General features: G+C 40.3%; 1 protein-coding gene across 1 annotated transcript in view; it reads right to left on the reverse strand.

Annotated features, from left to right (window-relative positions):
• The window catches only part of LOC141245425 (protocadherin-9-like), a 1804993-nt gene that overhangs the window by 745274 nt on the left and 1043344 nt on the right, over positions 1 to 16375 (reverse strand). Inside the window, exon 4 of the mRNA XM_073669068.1 lies at positions 1918 to 2119. Coding sequence (XP_073525169.1) covers positions 1918 to 2119 — 202 coding nt within the window. The remainder of the gene's footprint in view (positions 1 to 1917; positions 2120 to 16375) is intronic.

Below are 16375 nucleotides of genomic sequence, written 5' to 3' on the forward strand. Positions count from 1 at the left end.
ATGTTTCATCTTCAATGCCCTTGCAGATGTTAGGAGGTTTGCACTCCAAATCTCATGATACATGGCCACATGCATTCTTTCATGTACACGGATCAGTCATCCTGGTCCCTTGGAAGAGAAATAGCCCCAAAGCATGATGTTGCCACCCCCATGCTTCACAGTAGGTTTGGTGTTCTTTGGATGCAACTCAGCATTCTTTCTCCTCCAAATACGCCGAGTTGTGTTTCTACCAAACAGTTCTACTTTGGTTTCATCTGACCATATGACATTCTAACAATACTCTTCTGGATCATCCAAATGCTCTCTAGCAAACTTCAGATGGGCCCGGACATACTATGGCTTAAGCAGGGGGACACGTCTGGCATTGCAGGATCTGAGTCCCTGGTGGCGTAGTGTGTTACTGATGGTAGCCTGTGTAACGTTGGTCCCAGCTCTCTGCAGGTCATTCACTAGGTCCCCCCCCCATGTGGTTCTGGGATTTTTGCTCACCATCCTTGAGATCATTTTGACCCCAAGGGGTGAGATCTTGGAGTGGAGCTCCAGATCGAGGGAGATTATCAGTGGTCTTGTATGTCTTCCATTTTCTACTTATTGCTCCCAAAGTTGATTTCTTCATATCAAGTTGCTTGCCTATTGCAGATTCAGTCTTCCCAGCCTGGTGCAGGGCTACAATTTTGTTTCTGGTGTCCTTGGACAGCTCTTTGGTTTTAACCATAGTGGAGTTTGTAGTGTGACTGTTTGAGGTTGCGGAAAGGTGTCTTTTATACTTATAACAAGTTCAAACAGGTGCCAGTACTACAGATAATGAGAGGAAGACAGAGGAGCCTCTTAAAGAAGAAGTTACAGGTCTGTGAGAGCCAGAAATCTTGCTTATTTGTAATTGACAAAATACTTATCTTCCACCAAAATTTTAAAAAAATTTCTTTCCAAATCAGACAATGTGAATTTCAGGATTTGTTTTCTCATTTTGTATCTCATAGTTGAGGTCTACATATGATGCCAATTACAGGCCTCTCTCATCTTTTTAAGTGGGAGAACTTGCACAATTGGTGGCTGACTAAATACTTTTTTTCCACACTGTATTTTAATTGATCTCATGAAAACAAATTATTTTAATTGAGTCAATGCACTAAATTAATTTGGCCTAAAGAAAAACCTAAGTTTCTGTAGCTCAGTTTCCAAGGGTGAAAATATATAGTATATTTTGATATTATATCATGTCTATGACTATGAGCAATCTGCCAATGCATAAAATACATGGGGTCATTTAATTCATCATGTCTAGTGACTCGCTTCAAGAAGATGTGTTAAAATAAAGATCCTGATAAACCATTCACGCCTTATACTATTGGCTGTTTCTTTGGCAAATAATTCAAGGTCCTTTTCTTCATATACAGGTGCTGGATACACTTTGTCTTTGCATTTTTTTTACTTCAATGAATTTAAAAGAATGTGAAAATGATATATTCATATTATACAGTATGCCCTGATTTTAATATATTAAAGCAACATTACAGAAGAACAATACCCAGATGACCTATCCTGGAACTTGCACTAAGGAATATTTTATTGTAGCCATCTTTGAGTACATGAAATAATTTCATTGCATTATACCAAAGTAATCAATCCAGAATTTTCAGGTGAGAACTAATTAAACTCCTATAACATTAATTGACTATAGACTAATAAATCGATTTATAGACTAGTAATAAACTAATAGACTATATAACATGATAAAATGAGCATTAAACAAATAACCAAACAACCAATAGTAAAACAAAGCATCCAGTAAAACTACTATTTATTATTTCAATATCTATACACATTTTGTGATTTGCATCCATATTGTATTTTTTATATCTCAAATATTGTAAACCAGTGAATTAAACCCAAGAAAAGAAAGAATGAGTGACTTACCAGAGTTTGGGTCGGAGTTTCCATCAGCTTCAGTTCTCTTGTCTGGAGAAGCTTGGTCATAGAATTCATCCTGTGCCTGAACCAGAGGAAGAGGTTGTGAGATCATAGTTCCGCTTCCTACAGGATCATGGTCTCCAAGGCCACTGTCACTGCAACTTTCTTGGGAGCCATCAGGTAGATGGAATGTAACACGTCGCTGGGACTGCAATAAGAACATAAGATAAACTAGTTATTGACTTTTATAAGACGGAAATCTAATTTTATGTAAGGTAAAATCTTCAATATGAGAAAACTCAAAGGGATTTTACAACTTCTTAAAAAATTGAAAAACAGCTACAAATGAAAAAAAAAAAGAGTATATCTCATGTCTTTTTTTTACCATGGATCCCATTCAGAAGATTCATTAGTCTTCCAGTTTAGGTTTAGAAGCTGCTAGCATGTGACTACTGCAGCCATCAATCATTTGCCGCATTTTACCAGGATCATTAAGCAATGGTGTGGAAATTATGGCTCGTGTGCAGCCCTTAGTTGAACTGCAGTGGTCACATGTTGACTGCTTCTAAACAAAAACCAGAGATAAAGAAAAAGTCAATACTGTTTATTTTTCTGTATTCAACATTTACTTCTGTTTTTGCAATTCTTTAGTATAAACCCTTTAAAATATTTGTCCACTATTGGACAACCGCAGCTTAAGCACACAAATTAAAATAGTATATACTCAGCTCCAGCAGCTGCGATGTTCCAACTATGTTGACGTGGCTCCTTGTTGTGTCATTTGCAGGCTGCAGCTAATGAGTGACCACTCTTTGGCTGTTGATCATCAATATTTCATCAGGGCTGTTATCTATTCTGATGACGTAGTAAAGGTTCAGCTGACGAGTGGTTGATCTTTGGCTGCAGCCAGTAAGTGACACAACAATGTCATGTCACAGCAGAGGAATAGTTACGTCAACTGAATCGGCGCTGTTGCAGAAGGTGAGTATAGACTGTTTTTATTTTAATGCTGGTCCTGAATTGACTAAACTGTGGTTGTTCACTGTTTGACAACCCCTTTAAGTAAAGCTGCCTAATACATGGATGTGCCACGCTTCATCTCTGTAATATTCAAATAAAGCATATGACCGCTTCTGTCTTTCACCATCATTTTGATAACTACCATATGATTGCTATTGTATGGTTTGTTAAAATATAAAAAAATATACCCTCTGTCTCAGGAACAATGATGATAGAGTGGGGAAACAATGCTCTCTGCCTGTGTCAAAATAACTGAAAAAGTGAAATTTCAGGTCCCGAAAATGGGGTTTGAAATCGGTACACTGCTGCAAACCTCATAATTAACCTGTATTAGTAACTAATGTACAACATCTTTATGTTCAAGTTATGAAAATGTTCAAAGAACCTAAACCATCATATGTCTGTTTCTCAATTTTAAAAACTTCCTACATTATGGTAATATAAAGACAACCAGGCCAAGATTTAGGATGTATAGTGGGAATTTATCATGTACTAAATTTTTGTTGCCTTTCAAACTGGCTCTAGCACTTTTTCAAAAGGTATGTAGGGTTTAGCAAAAGGAAACAGGGCCTACTGCAAAGCGACTATTTTACTATAATTTATGCCAGTATACTGCCAAACAGTGTAGCTTAATAAACTGTAAGATGGTGTAGATTTAATTTTCAGGTGCACAGACAACCCAAAGATTCACCAAATGTATGTAGCTGGCAGTAGGTTCAAGACAGGCATATGAAATGTCAGTCTTAATAAATTATCCTTCTAGAGTCCATAGATTTCATACCTTCAAACTTTAATGTATCACTTTAACAAGATTATATCAGACTCTATTCTGTCCAACTCTGGCTCTCTACTAAATTTTTCCCACTGCTTTCATCCTTTTCAAACACCCTATTCTATTGAGTCTACTTACAGTAGATCTCTAATGTGCCCGAGGTTTGGAATAGGATAATATTTTTTCTTACTTATTCCAGAGAAATAGAAATAATTTACTTTGCTGATATGGTAATTTTAATTTACATTTTCAATTAGCCCACACATCTACCATCCAACATCTAATATGGTTCCCACTGTGCTCCTTTCTAGTTAAAAAAATTGTATCTATTTTGCCTGCCACACCAAAAGGGAATCAATTTGCTGTCCTGTTTACCTTGTGAATCTATTGTCAATAAAGGTTGAATGAGCAGATTCTGTATAATGGAATACCACCCAGAAATTGGACTGACAATTTAATTTGCTATCCAAAGATATCACCTACACAGACCTTGCTTACATTGCTGAATAAATGTAAAAGCAGATAAGGAAATTGAAAAGCAGGGGATATGATTCCAGTGTCTGAGAGAGTATTCAAGGTGTACAGAGATGATTAAAAATGAAAGAAAAGAGAAGACAAACACAAAACCTGCCAGCTGGTGCAAAATTAATTTCGCTTTAGTTCACTTTAATTACTGGCATTTGATACATTTCAGCAGGCAAAAAACATAACCTTAAAATTCTAGAGCAAATGTCAATTAACGCCACAAGAGTATTTGAAACGAATATTGACCTGTGAATGTTCTGACAGTTATGGGGTCGTTTGAATGTTTGCGGAGATTGACACTGAATATAAATGAATTAATCTCTCTGTGTGTTTGTTTTCTGTCCCTAGAGCTTATTTTGGGAGTTGCATTCAAGTAGATGGGATAAACATTCAATATTTCATGTACAATAATCTATATTGCAGTATTTATTATGGAAATTCGTAGTACATTTATGTCTTTTAATGTTAGGCACTTTTAATCTGTTCTCTGGATTTTATTCATTATTTCATCTTCTTCCCTGGAGATAGCATGTTGTGATCAGCATTTTCATAAAAAAGAAAACTCTAATAAAGGAGTTATATATAAGCACACATATACACGCAGATCCCATTACAAAATCTGAAAAAGGACCCTATACCTAGAATATTTATAATACAGTATATAATATTGTTGTCTTCTTTTGTGGCTAGATGGCTTTTTGTATGATTGCTAACTCGGTACCACTGTTAGCTACGCCCCTTCAGACACACATGAATAAAATGCTATTTTTTTTTCATTATTATTCAACAAATTTAACATCTATTAATTATTTTTTCACATTTATATAATGTCAATAATAATAACCATTAAAAAAAAGACTTATTCCTAGAGATTCAAACTTTTCTTGTTGCTACCTCTTGAGATTTCTGATCATTATATAAGTTGTATCCTCCTACATTTTTTATAATGTGTTCACTCTGGAGCCTTTGTCTTTGAATTTCAGTTGTCTCTAAGCTGGCAAGAGAAGACTAGCTGCTATGATGTCTTTCATACACAAAACACACTGTGGAGGAAATCCTGTCTCATAATCTCTGTAGCATACAGACAACTGTAAAAGCATATAGAACATTATAAAGCAATACTGAGCTATGTGTCAGTGAATCCAGCACTGACGTAAAATAATTTTGCTGCAGCTATCACCGCAGTTTGCTTACAATTGGTCTTATTTTGACCAAGATGGATTTGAACTGTTTTTCAGAGAGGATGATGAGTTCAGGAGGCAGAATAAGGAAATATGTGGCTCATAAGTACCTAAAGAAGCAGATTTCTATGATAAGATACAATACAATATTTTTTATATTCACCTGTACTATTGATTTATGCAAAGTTAAAAAAAATAACAACAGGTCAATTTAACGCGTTTTAAAGGATTGTTTGGTCAGATGTATGAACATTGTATGTCTTCATACTCTCAGTTGCAATACCAAAGCATCCTGGCAGTGTGCAGTAAGCATGTTGTAAGGATTCAGAAATCTGCAGTCACATAGAGTAACTATAGACTTTTATTAGAAGACTGATCCACCCCTTTAAATAGCATCTCTTTTCAGTGAAAATATATAATAAATGCCATATTACAATATTTGATTTTAGAAAGGTTGAAATTATTTGCAATTTTTAGAATAGTTCAACAGTTGTAGAAATGTTTTATATATTAAATAGTGATGAGCGAACGTGTTTGCCACTACTCGGTACTTGCCCAAGCATCACTGTGCTCGACATGCTCAGCACTAGGAGAGTATTTCCAGGTTTGCTCGGCATGAGCTCTGGTCCCCGCCCTACATGTTTGGCACTCTATAGAGAGCCAATGAACATGCAGGGATTGCCTGCCACTCACTGTAATGCCATAGCCATGTTGGATGTGGCATTACAGTGATTGGTTGGCCGCATAGCGTCATCGGGTCTATGTAAGACCTGGTGACACTATGCTCGTCACAGTCAGTGCCTTATTATTGTTGGGTATCCAAACTGGACATGTGACATGAACTGGCTCTCTATACCTTGGAGGTCCTGGCCTGCCCTGCCGCTAGCGTTTTGTCAGAGCGGGATTTTAGGCCTGCCGGGGGAATTATAACTGATAGGCGCATCTGCCGGTCAACTGAAAATGCTGACAGGCTGACTTTTATAAAAATAAACAAGGGCTGGATTGGGCCAGAATTCTCAACACCACCGAATGATAGCAGCGTAACATAATCTCAAATCCAGTGTCTTTTTTTTTTTGAGGTTTAACTCTATTCCCATGCAACTCTGTCTTCCCACCCAGACATGGGTATATGCTGTCTATTTGCTCTTGTCCTCCTTTTTCTCCTCATCCTCATCCTCCACTGCCATATCACCACACACCACATATCTACCATATCACCAAATCTTCGTCTCTTGCGGGGGGCATTGGAGTGCCTCCAAATTATTGGCAGCCGTTGCATTCACTGTATAAGCAAAATGGGAAACGCACTTCCTATAATGTGAATATTTTTTTCATGAGACTCTCCTCTACATCTTTTGCAAGGGTCATTGGAGTGCCTCCAATTTTTGGGCAGCCATTGCAATCACTGCATACGCAATAACAGTACGGGAGACCCACTCCTTCCTAATGGGAACATATCGTTACTGAGGCCCTCCTCTATGTCTCTTCAAAGGGATATTGTGGTGCGTTGAAAATTTAGGCAGCCACTGCAGTCACTGCATACACAATAACTGTATAGCAGAACTGCTCCTTTCTAATGGAAACATGTCGTTACTGAGGCACACCTCTATGTGTCTTTAAATTATTATTGTTTTTTTTTCTAAATTTTGGCAGCCGTCGTACTCACTGCATACCTTTTAGCTGTATAGCAGAACCTCTCTTTTCTAATGGGAACATGTTGTTACGGAGGCCCACCTCTATGTAAATTTAAATTGGTATTAGGATTTGTCCAAAATTTTGGCAGCCGTTGCAGTCACTGCATACACAATAACAGTATGGGAGACCGACTCATTAATAATGGGAACAACAAAGCATAGCCAGCTGATGGCTCTCTAAAAATAGCTAGGGCCAACTGTTGGCCCTTTATGAATAGTAAGGGCCGCCTGATGACCCAGTAAAAAATAGGGTTTGTGACTTTCAGAGTCCCTCCTTCCTAAATGAAACAGGATTTGTCTAATCATGTCTCACACACCACCTGGCCAGATAAGGTTGTAAAATGTTAAAATGACATTTGAGAGTGAATGCATTTTTCATCGTTGAAAGCAATGCAAAAGTGCAAAAACACATAAAAAACTCTACATGTGAACATAGCCCAAGGTGTGGAGGAGCATTTTTGTTTCTGGTTATTTATTTTACCTTAGATACAAGTCATTACCCTGGAAAAGATGTTCCTTAACATTTTTCCCAGAAAAATCCATTTTGTTTTCATTTTTGTATGTTTTATTGTGAGTCTGTAAAAGTAGCATAATACTCTCACAATATTGTTCACAGCAGTGACCTGGGAGTCAGAGATGCTTCCAAGGGTATTCCCCATGTTGTTCCCATCGATTTGGGCAATTTTTAAGCCCTCTGCAGACCGCCGGGGGGGCCGCCGGAAAAATGCTCAAGTTTCCCATAGACTTACATTGGACTTGTTGCTCGGACCGAGTACTCGAGCATTCCAATTTGCTCGACTCAAACAATGAGTACCCGAGCATTTTAGTGCTCGCTCATCACATATATCAAACATTTAAGTGTTTGCAGTGGTCAGCGCATGTGGAAAGGACACAGAAGCTATGTATACATTGCTGGGCATAACTTTAGATAGCATGATCTAATATTAACCTCCTGAGGAATCTGATGGGGAAACACATTGAGGCTGTTTAAGACATGGGCTGATAAGTATTTATCTTTACTCACTAGTTTGATTTATGTGCATTATTTTCTGCTTATCACTATAAGCCTCTGTATTTTACACCATTGATCAAAGGAAGGCAATGCTTGCACTTTAGGTGAGAGGAATTTTTTTAGGGCATTTTAGGGACAGCTATCGAGGAGAGAGGGGGCACTATAATCGATCAATACTAGGGTACCAACCTCTGTGATCAGGCATTTTCAGACTTTTAGGATTATATCAAGGGTCATAAAGGCTTTCTATAATTTGCCTGGCTTTATAGAAATATTTTATCCTTCTATCAATTTCTAGCATTTGTTTGTGTCTATGTTTGTATGTGATTGATATGTTTTTTTAAGGTATATCTAATAAACTAGAATTTTAAATTTTTTTTTCATATATTATTGGTATTAGAATAAACAATCACATGATCACTGGCTGTCTACCGGATTTTGCGGATCTTTTGAGTCTTAAACGATATAGACAAGCTGTACACGTTGTTACGCACATGCCCAGACTGACTGGCGTGAGCATGGTTAGTGATCCCACTGGACCATGAACTGAGGAGTGCTTGGAGGGGCGTGACTAAGTATCAACTCGATCCAACCAAGGTCGCACAGCTGCTCAGTCGACTCCGTGAACCAAGGAGGAACCGAGCAGGGGGACCAGGTGCTACTCCTGGTCAGACCCCGTTCACAGCTGTTGACCCACACCGGGGAATGCAGGAATAGGCAGGTTAGGCTGGCATACTGACAGGTGGGTACTGGCAGGCACGGCTGGTATACAGACAAGTGGGTACTGGAAGGCACGGCTGGTATGCAAACAGGTGGGTACTGGCAGGCAGGGCTTGTATACAGACAGGTGGATACTGGCAGGTAGAAACGCATGCAGGATAGGGACTAGTACAGACTGGAATACAGGAACAAAGCCGCAGGTGCGGCAGACAAGCAGAGCAGAGCAAAACCCGCAGGTGCTTTAGACAAGCAGAGCAGAGCAAAACCCGCCGGTGCGGTAGACAAGCAGAGCAGAGCAAAACCTGCAGGTGCGGTAGACAAGCAGAGCAGGGCAAAACCCGCAGGTGCGGTAGACAAGCAGAGCAAAACCAACAGGTGTGGTAGACAAGCAAAGCAGAGCAAATCCCGCAGGTGTGGTAGACAAGAAGAGCAGAGCAAAACCCGCAAGTGGAATAGACAAGCAGAGCAGAGCAAAACCCGCAGGTGCGGTAGTCAAGCAGAGCAGGGCAAAACCCGCAGGTGCGGTAGATGAGCAGAGCAGAGCAAAACCCGCAGGTGCGGTAGACAAGCTGAGCAGAGAAAAACCCGCAGGTGCGGTAGACAAGCAGAGCACAGCAAAACCCGCAGGTGCGGTAGACATGCAGAGCACAGCAAAACCCGCAGGTGCGGTAGACAAGCAGAGCAGAGCAAAATATGCAGGTGCAGTAGACAAGCAGAGCACAGCAAAACCCACAGGAGTGGTAGACAAGCAGAGCAGAGCAAAACCCGCAAATGCGGTAGTCAAGCAGAGCAGAGCACATCCCACAGGTGTGGTAGACAAGCAGAGCAGAGCAAAACCCGCAGGTGCGGTAGACAAGCAGAGCAGAGCAAAACCCTCAGGTGCGGTAGACAAGCAGAGCAGAGCAAAACCTGCAGGTGTGGTAGACAATCAGAGCAGAGAAAAAACGCTGGTGCGGTAGACAAGCAGAGCAGATACACACAAGGTACTTACAATGAAGTAGCAAGTGGACACTAAACTCACAAACAGAAGTACAGAGACAACGAGTTGGAGTTAGGTGCAGGTTCAGACACTGCAGGAAAAGGGAAGATACAAACATAGAGACAAACAAGTAATGGGCTAGGACACTGTTCAGACAGGAACTGAACCAAGAACAAGATACAGGAACGAGCCTGGATACTCAGCCCCCAAGATGGCGGAAACAGACTAGAAGTCACAGATTCAGGTAACGGGCCTGGGTATACAGCCCACAGGGTGGCGGAACAGACTAGAAGTCACAGATACAGGTAACGGGCCTGGGTACTCAGCCCCCAGGGTGGCAGAAACAGACAAGATACAGGACAGGACCTGGCCACTCAGTTGCACAGGACACACTGAAAGAAAGTGTTGCTCAGGCACCTCCTACTTGGTGGAGGGGGTTTAAGTATCCAGTGACTCACAACAATAGGCTGGGGACGCATTAGGAGTGCGCACACAGTAACTATGAGAGTCAGGCAGTAACCGCGCTGCCGCCCTAAGCAATCAGACAAGAGACATGCACACAGCAGGTACTGGAGCAAGGTGTGCAGCCTGGATTGATAGGTAACATGGCAGTCTTGCAAGGTGGGAGGTGGTAAGTCATGCCAGCACGCCACCAGGGATGTTACACACGTGACTTTTTTCAACATTTTTTTCCACATAAAACAAAGCTTCACTAGTAAAAAAAGTAGAATTATATACATGTATTCTAGTATGTTAAAGAGGTAAAGCTGATAAAAAATATTTAAGTGCAATCACTTTGAAGTGGAGGTGCAGAAATTAAAATAAATAGACTCACAGTGTCAGCTCTGTAAAGATAATAATGTGGATAGGTGGAAAAGTCCTTTAATGACCTCTAGATTTTTTATCTATAAAAATATACGTTTTATGATAAAAGCGTAATGCTATTTTATTCTTCAAGGAATTAGGAATAAGTTGTACAAATAATGTAATTAAGTGCCTTAAATAACTTAAATTGGATATTCTCTGTTCATTAATTATTTTGTTTTTTTTAAGTAAAAAGCTAATTTTTTCTATGCAACATTAATTTCATTTGCATATGTATATATAGATATGCACATATAATATATATATATATATATATATATATATATATATATATATATATATATACACTTATTGTTCTTTGTTCTTTACAATTATCTTGCTGTTATCATATTGTTCACTTGATCGTTATATATTTTCTTGCTCATCTGCAATGTTTCATCGGTATCATTGTGACTTCTTATTTCCTTTGCATTTTGTGGCTCATCTTTCCCGTTACAAAACATAAATACAAGTCATGCACTGCTTTATCTTTTTCAGTTTCCAACAGATGCCTTTCAATAGTAGCACAATTTTGTTACAATTTGTGTCATATCTAATAAGTTTTCCTGTCAACTTGAGAGCAAAATATAACATATGATTTGATGGCTTTAGCAGAATCACCATTGCCACCACTCACTTGTCAAACGTGATACATTCCTGTACATTACCAGTAGTAAAAATATCACTTTAACCTATGAATTGCAGAATTTGTTCATGCAAAGTACAAATCCAAGTACATACCTAAAATTCATTGCTTGTACTTATGTCTTGAACAGGTATATGGGAAGGGGCCGGCTGTACACATGGAGGCCAGGACGAATGTATGGGGGGCAGGCAGGACACACAGAGGCCAGGATGGATATGTGAGGGGGCAGGCTGGACCCATGGGGGGATAGGATGGGTATATGGGAGGGGGCAGGCTCGATACACGTGGGCTAGGATAAATATATGGAGGGGTCACACTGGAACTATGTGGGCCAGAAGAGATATATGGGGGGTGTCAGGATGGATATATGCAGGTGGGGTCCAGGATGGATATATGGGGGGCAGACTGGACACATGGGGGGCTAGGATGGATATATAGGAGGGGGCAGGCTCGATACACGCAGGCTAGGATAAATATATGGAGGGGCCACCCTGGACATATGGGGGCCAGAAGGTACATATGGGGGGTGTCAGGATGGATATATGCAGGGGGGGCGGGATGGATATATGGGGGTGTCAGGCTGGACAATGGACTTAATTACTGTTTGGGGGCCAGATTGAGGAACATACTTTATTAATTTATGGTAGCGAGTGGGGAACATTATTACTTTAGAGTCCAATTAGGGACATTATTACTTCTGTAATATAATTTACTTTTTAGGAAACTGTTTTCCATGGGATCGGACAAAAGGGGGGTACTGTTACTGTGCAGGGCGGCATTAAGTCGCTTTTTTCTTCAACTGGGGTAGTATAGAAGTCGGGGGGAAAGTGGGAATGTGCTCTAGAGGAAATCAGTTATTTATAACTGTGTGTTATTTTCTGCAGAGATGATTCCTGGCTGGAAGAAGTGATGGCTGTCTGTGCCAGATGAAGAAGAAAAGCGAAGATGAATAACTTCACCTAGAGACCTCACTGGTGAGTCAGTGTATTACATGTACACTTACACTATGTATATAGTATATACAGAGCTCCTGTGTATGTCACTGGTGACCACTGTATTACCTATACACTATATACAGAGCTCCTGTGTATGCAACTGGTGACCACTGTATTTCCTATTCACTATATACAGGAGCTCTGTGTATAATGTCACCAGTGACCACTGTATTACCTGTACACTACACTGTGTTCCAAATTATTATGCAAATAATATTTTCTCAGATTTTCCCAAATTACTTATATGAATTGCAGTCATTGTAATTTTCCAGTCAAACAGCTATTAGAGTACAATTGAAAGGTTTTTGTACAAACTGCCAATGATAACAGTATATTTTTAAAAAAATAAAAACCTCAAACTGCACTCAAAATGCATGTTCCAAATTATTATACACAGCAGAGTTTTCAACCTTTTCTTTTTAATAAAGAACAAAAAATGGTCATTTTTGAAATTATAAGCATTAGCAGGTTATTATAAACTGAAATCAAACAGTTTTCAACTCAAAACTTTATTCTAGGTGATGTTACATTTGCACATAGGACCCCTTGTTCGAAAGGAGCTTCTGAACTCTCTCGTCCATTGAATTTGTCAGGTTTTGGATGGTTTCTGCTTTAATTATTTTTCATGAGGACAGAATACCCTCCCAGAGCTGTTGCTTAGATGTGAACTGCCTCCCGCCATCATAGACACTCCTTTTGATGATGCTCCAGAGGTTCTTAATGGGGTTGAGGTCAGGGAAGCATGGGTGCCACACCATAAGTTTGTCCCCTTTTATGCCCATAGCAGCCAGAGATGCAGATGTGTTATGTGCAGCATGAGATGGGGCATTATCATGCATGAATTGATCTCGATGGTCCAGATGGATGGAGTGGAGGATGGCTGGTCGATGGACACCCCATGCAAACACGGCTACGGCGCTAACAAGGAGGAGGTGGAGTAATGTTTTGGGCTGTAATCATGGGGAGAGAGATTGTCGGCCCTTTTAGGATCCTTGAAGGGGTAAAGATGAACTCCATAATGTAGGTTGAGTTTCTCAAACAGCACTTCCTTCCATGGTTCAAGAAGAAGAACCGTGCATTCCGCAGAAAGATCATTTTCATAGTTACATAGTTACATAGTTTATAAGGCCGAAAAAAGACAAGCGTCCATCGAGTTCAGCCTATTTCTTGTGCACTGCAGGTATTCCGCAGCGTTGATCCAGGGGAAGGCAAAAAAAAAACCCATGCGGTATAGGCCAATTTACATCATTGAGGAAAAATTCACTTCCCGACTCCAATCTGGCAGTCAGATTAAATCCCTGGATTAATTAACTATCACTAAGCATAAGATGTAATTTTATTGTTCTCAAGAAAGGCGTCCAGGCCTCTCTTGAACTCATTAAGTGAGTTGGACATCACCACTTCCTCTCCCAGAGAGTTCCAGAGTCTCACGGCTCTGACTGTAAAGAATCCCCTTCTATGCTGGTGCAGGAACCTCCTTTCCTCCAGGCGCATAGTGTGCCCCCTCTTCTTTGTCACCATCCTTGGTATAAACAGGTCATGGGAGAGATCTCTGTACTGCCCCCTGATGTATTTATACATGTTTATGAGGTCTCCCCTAAGCCTTCTCTTTTCCAACGTAAATAGGTCTAATTTTGACAACCTCTCTGGGTATTCTAGTCCATCCATTCCCTTTATTACCTTAGTCGCCCTCCTTTGTACCCTCTCTAGCTCCAATATGTCTTTCCTGAGCACCGGAGCCCAGAACTGTGCACAATATTCTAAGTGCGGCCTTACCAGTGCTTTATACAGAGGAAGAACAATGTTCTCATCATATGCCCCTATTCCTCTTCTGATGCATGCCATGACTCTATTTGCCTTCGCAGCTGCTGCCTGACACTGGGCACTCCAATTTAATTTGCTATTAACCAAGACGCCCAGGTCCTTCTCCATGTCAGATTTCCCCAACGGTTTCCCATTTAATATGTATGGGTGACTGCTGCTTTTCTTTCCCATGTGCATGACCTTACATTTATCGGCATTGAAACCCATTTGCCATTTTTTGGCCCAACTCCCCAATTTATCTAAATCCTCCTGTAGCTGTGCCCTATCCTCATCTGTATTAACTACTTTACAAAGTTTAGTATCATCTGCAAATATTGCTATTTTACTATGCAACCCTTCCACTAGATCATTAATAAATATATTAAATAATATAGGGCCCAAGACAGACCCTTGAGGCACCCCGCTAGTAACCCTGACACACCCTGAGCTTACACCATTGATAACCACCCTCTGCTTTCTATCACTCAGCCAGCTATTTACCCACTTGCACACATTATCCCCCAGACCAAGCATTCTCATTTTATATACCAACCTTTTGTGTGGCACGGTATCAAACGCTTTGGAGAAGTCAAGGTATACAACATCCACTGACTCTCCCCGGTCCAGCTGTAAGCTCACCTCCTCGTAGAAGGCCATCAGGTTTGTTTGGCAGGAGCGATCCCTCATGAATCCATGTTGATATGGAGTTAGACAGTTATTATCATTAAGATATTCTACAATAGCATCTCTAAGAAATCCTTCAAACAATTTACCCACAACAGACGTTAAGCTGACTGGTCTATAGTTCCCAGGGTCACTTTTAGACCCCTTTTTGAATATTGGTACCACATTTGCTTGGCGCCAGTCAAGTGGGACAGTCCCTGTCCATAAAGAGTGCTTGAATATAAGATACAGCGGTCTGTCTATCACATTACTTAATACTTTTAGTACCCGGGGGTGTATGTCATCTGGGCCTGGTGACTTGTCTATTTTGATATTATTTAGGCGTTTCTGAACTTCCTCCTGGGTTAGGTGGGTGATATTTAGCGGAGGGTTTACTTTATCACTCTGCATTTCCTCCGATAAATTGTATTCTTTTGTGAAAACAGTGGAGAAGAAGCTATTGAGTAGGTTTGCTTTACCCTCATCGCCCTCTATGATTTTACCCAGGTTATTTTTCAATGGGCCAACTCCATCAGTTTTAATCCTTTTACTGTTTATATAGTTAAAGAACAGTTTGGGATTCGTTTTACTTTCCTTGGCAATTAGTCTCTCTGTCTCCTCTTTTGCTATTCTTATTTGTTTCTTACAGATTTTGTTTTTTTCCCTATAAGATATTAGCGCTTCCTCTCTGCCTTCTTGTTTAAGTTTACCAAAAGCCCTTTTTTTGGTTTTCATTGCCCTCTTGACTTCCTTATTTAGCCACATTGGCTTCCTCCTATTTCTAGCCCTTTTATTCCCATAAGGTATGTACCTTCTACAGTGACTATGTAGGACTGTTTTGAAAATTTCCCATTTTCTATCCGTGCTCCTATTACTAAAGATACTATCCCAGTCTGTAAAGTGAAGGGCATCTCTTAGCTGATCAAACTTTGCCCTCCTGAAGTTCAGTGTTTTTGTGACTCCCTTGCTGGGCTCCCTACTGAAGCACATGTGGAATTGTATAATGTTGTGGTCACTATTTCCCAGGTGCCCCCCGACCTGCACCTCAGTTATTCTGTCTGGCCTGTTAGTTAATATTAAGTCTAAAAGGGCCGTCCGTCTAGTTGGTTCCTGCACAAGTTGTGACAAATAATTGTCTTTGATAATTGACAGAAACCTGTTTCCTTTCTGCATGCATGCATTCCTTTTCATGCATGATAATGCCCCGTCTCATGCTGCACATAACACATCTACATCTCTGGCTGCTATGGGCATAAAAGGGGACAAACTAATGGTGTGGCACCCATGCTCCCCTGACCTCAACCCCATGAGAACCTCTGGAGCATCATCAAAAGGAGTGTCTATGATGGCGGGAGGCAGTTCACATCTAAGCAACAGCTCTGGGAGGGTATTCTGTCCTCATGCAAAACAATTAAAGCAGAAACCATCCAAAACCTGACAAATTCAATGGACGAGAAAGTTCAGAAGCTCCTTTCGAACAAGGGGTCCTATGTGCAAATGTAACATCACCTAGATTAAAGTTTTGATTTGAAAACTGTTTGATTTCAGTTTGTAATAACCTGCTAATGCTTATAATTTCAAAAATGACCA

The sequence above is a fragment of the Phyllobates terribilis genome, unplaced genomic scaffold (genome assembly GCF_046119375.1).
Source record: "Phyllobates terribilis strain yellow unplaced genomic scaffold, ASM4611937v1 Scaffold_2__4_contigs__length_985480577, whole genome shotgun sequence".
NCBI lineage: Eukaryota > Metazoa > Chordata > Amphibia > Anura > Dendrobatidae > Phyllobates > Phyllobates terribilis.